Source organism: Sceloporus occidentalis, unplaced genomic scaffold, assembly GCF_023333645.1.
Source record: "Sceloporus occidentalis isolate IW3139 unplaced genomic scaffold, rSceOcc1.0.p SCAF_3, whole genome shotgun sequence".
In the NCBI taxonomy this organism is placed as follows: Eukaryota; Metazoa; Chordata; class Lepidosauria; order Squamata; family Phrynosomatidae; genus Sceloporus; species Sceloporus occidentalis.
This window is the reverse complement of record NW_028316983.1, coordinates 21,651,516-21,662,708: the sequence shown is the minus strand read 5'-3', so window position 1 is coordinate 21,662,708 and position 11,193 is coordinate 21,651,516. Positions and strand designations below refer to the sequence as shown.

General features: G+C 40.8%; 1 protein-coding gene across 3 annotated transcripts in view; it reads left to right on the top strand.

The window, feature by feature from the left end:
* Positions 1-1,746: 1,746 nt before the first annotated feature.
* DOK5 (docking protein 5) overlaps positions 1,747-11,193 on the top strand; it is an 83,632-nt gene continuing 74,185 nt past the window's right edge. For all 3 annotated transcript variants that reach the window (XM_089518498.1, XM_089518497.1, XM_089518496.1), the window contains exon 1: positions 1,747-2,065. In XM_089518498.1, the coding sequence (XP_089374624.1) occupies positions 2,000-2,065 (66 nt within the window). In that variant the 5' untranslated portion in view covers positions 1,747-1,999. The remainder of the gene's footprint in view (positions 2,066-11,193) is intronic.

Below are 11,193 nucleotides of genomic sequence, written 5' to 3'. Positions count from 1 at the left end.
CTATCACAAGTACTTCCGTTTTCTCTGGATTCAGGCTGAGTCTGTTTTCCCTCATCCATCCCATTACCGACTCCAGACAGGCATTGAGCGGAGAGATGCCATCCCTAGTCACTGCATCAGTCGGGGACACAGAGAAGACTATTTGGGTGTCATCAGCGTACTGATAACACCGCACCCCGTGCCTCCGGATGATCTCTCCCAGCGGCTTCATGTAAATGTTGAATAGCATAGGGGACAAAATCGCTCCCTGAGGGATCCCAGATGTAAGGGCCCTCTTTTCGGAGCGGCAGTCCCCCAGCTCCACCATCTGGAATCTACTCGAGAGGTAGGAACGGAACCACTGTAGAACAGTGCCCCCGATTCCCATCTCCCCCAGGCGATCCAGAAGAATACCATGGTCGATGGTATCGAAGGCCGCAGAGATGTCCAAGAGCACTAACAGGGACATGATGACCCTAAAGCACACCTATAATGGGGTTTTCTTGGCAAGATTTGTTCAGAGGAGGTTTTCTCTTGCCTTCTCCTGAGACTGAGAGCATGTGACATGGTGAAGGTCACCCAGTGGGTTTCATGGCTAAGCTGGAAATCGAACCTTGGTCTCCAGAGTCACTCCAAACGCAACATCTTCTGGCAGATTGTCCCTTTCTTTCCTTTTTATTGTGCTGTAAAATGTTTCCTTCTGCTGTGCAAAGGGTGACAATCCCAGATGTCACTCAATGATTATCCAGTATTATGTGAAGCTGCCAGCATGGTGCAGTGGTTTGATCATGGGACTACAAATCTGGAGTCCCAGGTTCGAATCCTTGCTGGGCCATGGAAACCCACTGGGTAACCTTGGGCAAGCCACACTCTCTCAGCTTCAAAGGAAGTCCGTGATAAAATCAATCAAACAAACACAAACACAAGCAAACACACAGGGCGACCAGATAGCCTAACCAGAAAGGAGGACAAGGCAAGGCAAAACATAGGACATTCCAGAAAAATGTGGAACCTTACCAAACCAAAGCTAAAAACACTCAGATAGATATCAACGCCTGCTTCTTGTCTGCCCCAAAAGATGTCTCACCTCAAAGATGTCTATCTCAACTAATTTTAATTAGCATTTTATATTGCTGTCATTTTTATGTCTATCTTATTTTTAAGGTAGGGTGGGGGGTTGGGGGTAGGGGATTGTGTAGAATTGTGTTTTGTACGCATTGTGCATTTTCCAGTTACTTTTGTGTTATTGTAACCCGCCTCTACCTGTAGGGAGAGGTGGGATATCAATAAAAATTATTATTATTATTATTATTATTATTATTATTAGCCATGGAGGGCATGGGGGCTTCCTCCTGAACCTGGACAGAAGTTTGAAATGGAGAACATGTCCTGGGGCAAAGGAGGACCTCTGGTCAGCCTGGACAGGTTTGCCATAAGGTTGCCCTAAGTCAGGAAGGACTTATAAATATTACTACCACTACTTGAAGACACACACACATAACAAAACAAGTGCATCCCTTCCCCTCCTCCTTTCCTGCCAGGGAAGGCAGACCCCTGACCTCTCCTCTGATTCCCTATAGAAGGCAAGCAATGCAAAAATCCAGGCTGCAGGGAAATAGTGGGGAAGACTCGGGGCTGATCCGGTGCCAGAAACCAGTCAGCTGCGAGCTGCCTTTGTTCCTCCCTCCCTCCTTTTTCCGTCAGCTGATCCTTGCCTGTCACTTCCCTTTCAGAGAGTGGCTGTGAACAACATCACAAGCCTCTAGATCCAACAGGGCACCGTGTCTCTTCCTTTCTCCTCCCCTGCAAAGAAGCAACTCTTCTTGCAGGCGATCGGGAGGGTTGTGGTGGTCGCACATTTGCTGGGTGTGTGTGTGTGTGTGTTGTGGAAAGGATGATCTGAACGATGATCTGAAAGCCCAGCCCAACAGAATTGCCCTTGGAGCTGTCCAAGGCAGCCTCCTGGATTGCCTGCCTTCAACTTGGGCTGAAACTCTTGTTCTTCCTTCCCATCTGGGGAATGGCTTCCAATTTCAATGACATCGTGAAGCAAGGCTATGTCAAGATCCGGAGCAGGCGTTTAGGGGTAAGTATTGTGATGATTTTATTTCCCCTCTCCCCTCCTTTTGTTGTCTCTTGTTGGGGGGACCCTTCACAGCCTCTGCTCCCCAGGATGGTTTATTTGTTTTGCAAAAAAATAAAAGGAGATCTTCTCTCCACTGCCATGCCATGTGGGTTGGAGAGACAGAAACAGCTTTACTGTGCAGTGGGAAGAACCTTCCTCATTCATTTTGAGGAAGGAGGTGGGTGACAAGTTGATCCTTGCCGTTGCTGTTGTTGTTGTGTGCCTTCAAGTCCATTCCAACTTATGGAGATCTTAAGGCAAACTTATCCATCTTTGCAAGTTTCTTCTGGGGGGGGGGGGGTGTTGCCCTTGCCATCCTCTGAGGCTGAGAGAGTGTGACTTGCCCAAGGTCACCCAATAGGTTGCATGGATCATCAGAACCCTGGTCTCCTGAGTTGTAGTCCAATACTCCAACGCCCTGGTTTTAATTTATAATTATAATAATAATAATTATTATTAAAAAGGATATTTGAATGAAATAATAAAAATAATTAGTTGAGACACTAAGTAATGGATGTTACACATAGAAGATAAATGATAAAGATGGAATTGATAATGTAGAAGACAAATGTAAATCAAGTAGATCTATATATAAAAATCTATATAAAATAATGTAACAACAATAATATAAAACAAAATCTTGTTTTAAGGTAATATATATATATATATATATATATATATAAAATTGCCTTAAAACAAAACTTTGTCATATGCATTCCAATTAACTATAGCACCTCCGTGGTTCAAACCATTATGATTTCACATATTGGTTTAAGCCATTTCTATCATTTATGCCTTATTCCAAACCATATTCCTTCCATCAAAATATGAAGCAGGTAAGTTAATGTTTTGATCTTCCACAAATACTTATATCATTCTCCTACATATGTACATTTCTTAATCATTCAGTTTCATTAGTTCTCTCCTTTCTTTACATTAACTTTATGTTATTGAGAAAACAAGTCTTTCTTTTCTCTAAGTATTTTTAAACTCCTTACAAAACACCCTGACTTTAAGGGTCCAAAACACACTGCAGAAATAATCCAGTTTGAGAGTGCTTTAACTGCCTTGGCTCAGTGCTAGGGAATTCTGGGAACTGTGGTTTTGTAAGATATTTAGCCTTCTCTGTTAGAGAGCTCTGGTGCCACAATAAACTACAATTCCCAGGATTCCCTAGCAGTGATCCAGGGCAGTTACAGCAGTCTCAAACTGGATAATTTCTGCAGTGTGTTTTGGACCAATGATAACTTTTCAGGGACTGGAACTAGGTCTTAACTAGCAAGCTTCTCAATACCAAAGAGCTCTTTGCTAAATAGACCTTGGTGTCTGGTGGTGGCTGCAGTGAGGCGGGAGTGAGGTCAGGAGAGGAATCTATTCTAGGAACAGGATTGTTTCAAGCATTTTCCAAGCAGATTGGATGCCCACAAACTTTCCAATGATTTCAGAAGTGAAGTCAGGGAGTTTGCGTCTGACTGCAAAGTAGACTTCAAGTTTCAGTTCTGCACTCCTGTGCAGCTCTTTTTCACTTTAGTCAGTTCCATACAAGATAACATCTAGGCAGGATGGGTATAAAAAGTATTGTGGCACCTTCAAAATGTGTAGATGGATCCTTAGGACATTCATTCAGAAATGAAGACAAACCTACCTACCCTCATTTCAGTTATTTTTACCCCCGTTTTTATGTGTTTGCACCATCAAGTTTGCACCCTGCATATCTTCCAAGATCAGACAGGATCTGGTGCCTTTAGGGTAGTAGGTCCCTCTGTATATATGCTCTCAAATGATAAAGACACAGTATTTCATATTTCAAATTAAAAAAAAAAATACTATATAAACAATATGCATAAGCCTTCAGGCAGAGACAGTAGGTTAACTCATATGGCTGTGCTGTCATAGTGGTATTCCCATGAGAGAGGCTAATTGTGCAAATCCTACCCATGTGGACTCAAAATAAACTTAGTTGACTTCAGTGGGACTTACTCTCAGATGAGTGTGTGCAAGATTATAGGGGCATACAAAAGCAAATCCAATGGCATTGAATGGATTTTAATTCCAGTTAAGAAGATACAGGATTGCAGCCTTAATTAGCATTGGCAGAAATCATTTTGCAATAAGAATGTGAAATAAATATTGGTTGCAGTGTACATCCAATTTTTCTTACAGCCCATTTGTGTAACCAGAATGACAATTCTGGACAATTTTAATATTAAGGTACCAACCAGTTTATGGGAGAATGATTATCTTTACATGGTAGTTATTTTTTAAAAAGTTATCACCCATTATAGATACAGGCGCACACACGAGCGTGCACACACATGCACATGTCTTTTCTTGCAGCATACATAGAGAGATGCCCACATTATCTAAAAGCATTTGTAGACTCAACTTTTGTGGGCACAATACCAAAATGACTCAATCATGCATGTGTTGCTATACTTTTTAAAAACCATGGGTTTTGATGTGCTAATTGAACCTGCGGATCTACCATACTCTTAATAGTTTGGGCACTGGAGTAAAAATCAGTTATGAGCCCAATGGAACTTCCCTTATAAAGAAGAGTGAGCTGTTACGTATTCGCGAAGTTTTCATAATATGGTAGATGTGTGCCTAGAACATGTTTATTTGGGTGTTTCACTGACCCCTTGTTTCCATATATACTGATGCCTTAATTCACCTTTTAAAAGGAATAAAAGAATCATACATACACAAAGGAATACAGTAGCATCTTCAAGACTAACTGGGGACAGGGCATTTCTAGCATAAGCTTTCATGGATTCAGTAAGATGCAACTGACCTTGTTTTGCTTATCATTATATGTTCCAGCATTTATTTTATTTATTTACAGAGCCACTACATTTTTATTCTAGGTCCGTGGTGGTTTATATGGTACATTGTTGTCTGTCTGTCTGTCTGTCTGTCTGTCTGTGCATACACATACTCTTGAACTGAGTCCTGGGAGTTCTGACTTCAATCTTCACTTTGTTGATGAGTTTACTTACTCGATAGATTCTGGCAACTCAGTGTATCTCTGCCTTCATTTTTCCATCTGTAGAATGGGATCACTACTCTCTCTTCTTGAATATTCATATAGTGACTTATCTTAGAATTAGTTCCTAAGTAACATCGTGCTTCATGCAATACATAGTTACATTATAGGATGCCAGACTTGTAGAGGTGATCTGAAAGATGGGGTGAGAATTGAGATGCATAGATACACTGCTCCCAACTGTACTGTAGAAGTTGGGAAGATGAAATTTTGTGAAAATGTAAGGAATAAAGGTTGTTAACATTATTTTGCTGATTAAAAGTCTCTATACATTGTGATTATAATTAAAAATACTAAAAAGTATTCATATTAAATTATCATAACTTCCAGCGTAGATCTGTTTCCTTTTGTTGGGGTCATGGTTCAGGTCAGTACTGTCATGTCAGAGAAAGGTATTTGAAACAAGATAGTGAGATGGGTGTTCCAAGAGTGTTATTATTTCACTATTTAAGGTCATGTTGCTCAAGCTCTAAGGAGTTTAAGGTGAGCTAGTGAGATGGATGTTCCAAGGATTACATTATTTAAGGACATGCTGCATGAGATCTAAGGTGTTTGAAACAAGATAATGAAATGGGCATTACAAGGATGCAATGATCTCACAATTTAGCTTACTTGCTAATTAGCTTACTTGCTGTTCACCGCTATGATATTTGGAATAGCGGTATATAAATAAAACAAATTATTATTATTATTATTATTATTATTATTATTATTTTAGTACATGTTGCACAAGATCTAAGGGGAAACGTGCCAGCTTTAAACAAGAATTCAAAGTTTATGGAGTTAGATAGAGGTCCTCATGGGTTGTTAGAAAACCTTTAGAGGAACTGAAGCAATTTTGCTGTACAGAGCAATTTAGCTATTCTTTCTGTTCATATAAAAACATATAGATATTCTTTTGAAGCTTTCTGTTCATATAAAAACATATTGATATTTTGAGAATGCGAATCTGCTTATCAGACATACCTAGAACATGACCTTTACCCCAGGAAACATGTTTTTTCATTTATTAATGAAGCTTTAATTAGTACATCCATATGTTTATGGAAATATTGATGCACAGACAAGAGAAAAAATGACAGATTCAGGAATATTTCGAGTATCTGTTAAACTATAAGTGTGATACTTAGTTTGTTAGAATCTCTGAAAGCTACTCGGCATTATTGTCAAGGAAGGGGGTACCCTTTCGGAAGTGGAATTACTAAGCATGCTTCAACTAAACTAGTACAATGAAGGTTTTACCCTTGTGTTTAAATTCATACTAAAACTTGAATAGATTTAACATGAAATCAGCAGTAAAGATGGAAAGCATATGTGTGCTTTGGGAAACGGGATCACACAAATCAAAACTCTTTGAAAATCAGCTTATAGGAAGTACAGCTTATAGTTGATATACAAATGCAATAAAAGTGACAGGTTAAGAAACAGGAGGGTTTGTATAAAAAAACTTACAGAAATACTGTTTCACAAAGTGACTGGCTGACAAAACTGTATGCCACATTCAGTGTGTTAGTTTTGAAAGTGCCACCACAACTGCTTTGTTCATTTTCCCACAACAGGCTAACATGACTACCCTTCTGGATATTACAGATTTTGACACTGTGTGTAATGGTTTTATAGCTATCTTTCTCTGGAGGCAAGTGATAATATGTTTTTCATTAACTTGTAGAGCAATTAGTTGTTAATAAATAAAACATCATGGACAGATTACATATAAACACAATGCAGGATCTGAAAGGGAATTACATCTTCATTTCACTGTGTGTCCATAAATGTTGTTTCCCAGTGAAAGTGAAGAACCTTTATGATTAGAAGGCTCATGTGATGTTACTTGGCATGGAACATCATGTATGTTGAAAGGAGTAGATGGTTTAACAGCACTAAAACAGAAGGAATGCCTCGATGTTTGACCTATACTAACCAGTCCTGGTTAATCCTCTGTTCCTCCTCCAACTTTCCCCCTTTGTCTGCAGATTACACATACAAAAATAGTTTGCACTCCACTCAGCAGAGGGGAGAAGAAAACAGTGGGTAGATTCTTATCTTTCCCAGTAGCTTCAGGCAAAAGCATACTGCTGCAGCCTCTCCTAGTTTATATGCACTTTCTCATTAATAATATTTGTCATCTTGACCACTCTTATGTTGCTTGGCCACAGATGTCCCCATTTTCATCTGTGAAATATTGGAAGGTATGTCTTCAGGACTCCCTTCCTAATTCTCCCCCTCCCCATGCTTTTTAAAATGAGTCCTGACCAGATGAAGCAACATGCCCAGCTCTATTCCCATCTGCCAGTGAAACCTGAGTGGTTCTTGTGTTGACTGAGTGTGCTAGGGAGCCATGAAACAGCTTTTTCTTTTTTTCTCCTACTATGTGCTTTTGTTTGGTTTGTTGGTTTTTCAAAATGTGCACAATTAAAAGCCCAGAATCCACAATTTGGTGAGTAGATGATGCTACTGCTTGCAAAATAATTTGTACATTTGCAAACAGTGAAAAGTAATTCAAAGTGCAAAAGTAATTTGTACTTACGTTATCTCAGGAGGAGGGATAGGAAAGGAGGGGTGGTGTTGGAATCTTGCTCTTCACTGGAGGCTCAGGCAAAAGCAAATTGCTGCAACCTCTCCTAGTTTGTATGTTCTTCATTATTAGTAACTTTTGCTATCTTGACCACACTCTGGTGTTGCTCAGCCGCATGTGTCCTGATTTTCCTCTGTGAAATCATAGTGGGTATGTTGTACTCAGAAATAAAATTCCACTGAATTGGCTGGGATAGACATGTAGGTAACTGAAGTCGAAGGCTTTCATGGCCGGCATCCATAGTTTTTTGTGGGTTTTTCGGGCTATGTGGCCATGTTCTAGAAGATTTTCTTCCTGACGTTTCGCCAGCATCTGTGGCTGGCATCTTCAGAGAATTCTCTAAACTGTTTACAATGTGTAGGCTAATTGCCCCCAACAAGCTGGATTCTCATTTTAGTGACCTCAGAAGGATGCCAGGGTGAATCGTCCCTGAGTCCCTGGCTGATATTGAACTAACAATCTTGTGGTTTGTGAGTGAGTGGCTAAGTACAGGTATTTAACCATTGCACCACCAGGGCTCTCTGGTCTCAAGAATTGTAGTCCAACACTCAAGCCACTATGACACGCTGAGACTCAAGACAATTGTTTGTTTTTCTTTTTAAAAAGGTAAAGTTGAATATAGCATGATATATGTGCTAAAAGACAGAGTGCTGCATGCTAAATTACAGTTCTGTACCAAGAAATGTGAAGCCTATAACTTGTATAAGGACTTGTCTACACAGGTAGGAAACCTGCTACTCCCCACGTAGCTGCAGCACACTTTCTTGGTTCACAGTGACTCTGATAACGCCACACTAACCATGGTGAGAGCAGAATAACCTACTGTGTGGGTGACTAACAGATTTCCTGCCAGTCTTTACAAAGGTATGCAGCTCTGCACATTATTTTCTTATTTTGTACACTTACCCTATAGTTATAACTGCCTTAGGAACTACCTTATAAGGTATAGGGATAGCAAGGAAAGCTTGACGTTATCTTGCTAGTCTTAGAAAAGGACATCAGAACCCCATTCCAAAACAGATTCAGGAACAATTACTTTATTGACAATGGGGCTCAACAGACTGCTCCAAAGGAGCAGCCTGCAGCTGCCCCTTTTCACGCCAGATTGGGGCCACAGCAACCGAGGCCACAGCCCTGATCTGGCCTGTCCAGGGCATGAAAAGGAGCCACAAAAAGTGGAACAACCAGATCTTGGGAGGAAGGGAGTTCTATTGAGAAAACCCTGCTACATAAGTAGAGCTTCCTTGATTGAAGCTTAACCTGGGTGAGCTGTTACTAGTGGAGGACGTCATTTAAGAAGTTGGGCATAAACAATTTAGGACTTTTTACACCTTAGCAAGTTACACACTCTCACTTCCAGTGAACCCTGTGATAGGTTTGCCTTAGGGTTGCCATAGGTCAGAAACCTCTTGAAGACACATAAAAACAATAAACACCATACTCTCCAACATTTCACAGATGAAAACCCAGACACGTGGCCAACTGGTAACAGTTATGAATGCGGAAGAAGGCACTGGCTAGAAGAGTATGTGGCAGTTTACTTTTCCCAGACCCTACTAGGAATTACAAGATTCCACCTCTCATAGAATCATGGAATCATAGAGTTGGAAGAGACCACAGGGGCCATCCAGTCCAACCCCCTGCCATGCAGGAAATCACAATCAAAGCATCCCCGACAGATGGCCATCCAGCCTCTGCTTGAAGACCTCCAAGGAAGGAGACTCCACTACACTCCGAGGGAGTTTGTTCCACTGTCGAACAGCCCTTACTGTCAGGAAGTTCCTCCTAATGCTGAGGTGGAATCTCTTTTCCTGCAGGTTGCATCCATTGCTCCGGGTCCTAGTCTCTGGAGCAGCAGAAAACAAGCTTGCTCCCTCCTCAATATGACATCCCTTCAAATATTTAAACAGGGCTATTGTATCACCTCTTAACCTTCTTTTCTCCAGGCTAAACATCCTCAGCTCCCTAAGTTGTTCCTCATAGGACATGGTTTCCAGACCCTTCACCATTTTAGTCGCCCTCCTTTGGACACGCTCCAGTTTCTCAATGTCCTTTTTGAATTGTGGTGCCCAGAACTGGACACAATATTCCAAGTGGGGCCTGACCAAAGCAGAATATAGTGGCACTATGACTTTCCTTGATCTAGACACTATACTTCTATTGATGCAGCCTAAAATCGCATTGGCCTTGTTAGCTGCCGCATTGCACTGTTCTCCCCACTGCAAAGTACTTTTGGAATCTAGAACTCAGTTTTCAGCAATTGACGTAAACTGAGGAGAAAAGGGGAGTATGGGAGTAGGAGAGAAAAACTGGGATATTTTAGAAGTAACTGAGAAAGTGCTCCTTGCCAAATTACACCTGCCAAATTGCTACAGTTGGAGGATATGGTACACCAATACTGTTCAATCAGGCCTGGTGGTGCATTTGCAACCAAATAGAGATTTGAAAGCAAGTATCAAATCTTCTTTTGTCATTGACTTTGGGAACACCCAGGCAATGACCTTCTGCATGAGCTGAAGCCTCTGGAACATCTTCAAGGAAAGCATCATGTAGGATGCATTGCAGTAGTCAAATTGGCAAGTTGTAAGAGCATGGATTAGTGGAATACAACCATTTCTGGACCAGAATGGTTTAATTGGTAGAACAATCTTTGGTAGCAATAACTACTCTTCACGTATGAGGCCACTCAGCCCTCCAGTGATAGCTGTGAAGCAAGGAGAACTTCCACACTACACATCTGCCCTGCAAGGGGAGTGACATACCATCCAAAACAGGTCATCTATAATTGTGAGTGAACTCACTGAAGTTTAATGAGATTTCTTATTAGGAAATGGGGGTAGGAATTCTCTGACCATGTTCTGTGGCAACATGATTTCAGCAAAAGTATTTCAGTGGGAGCAGCATCATGAAGGGCATGATGGACCTTAAAACCCTGACTTTCAATTTTTATTTTATTTGTTTGAAGGAAAGAGATGGAGAAAATTTTTAAAAAGGGACAATTTGGTCAGGATGAAAACTGAATCTACATGAGCTAGAGAAGTCTCCCTGGTTGGACTGAACAGTAAATCCTAATAGGCCAAATGATTTCACACAGATCCACTGCAAACGCAATACCTCATTCATAGATGCTTGCGGGAGTTCCAGATGTTATTGTCTTCAGCTATGGTCCACCTCTGTTTTACTATTGTTTCTCCTTTTCTTTTCTTTCTTTAAAAAAAATATGAGAGAAAACTTATTAAGGGGGAAAGATGGAAAAGCAGCACAATACCTTTTGGTTATGTGCAGTATGAGCTTCCTGCCTGGAAGCACACCAGGTCTTCTTGAAGCATTATGCCTCACTGTGGGAGCTGAGAAATACCTTCTGGTTATGTACTTTATTGCCCACACATTGTCATGTCTCTTTCCCAATGCATGTATGTCATTGTGAGACATTCATATTGGTGTGACCAATGGCACTATAATTGCTGA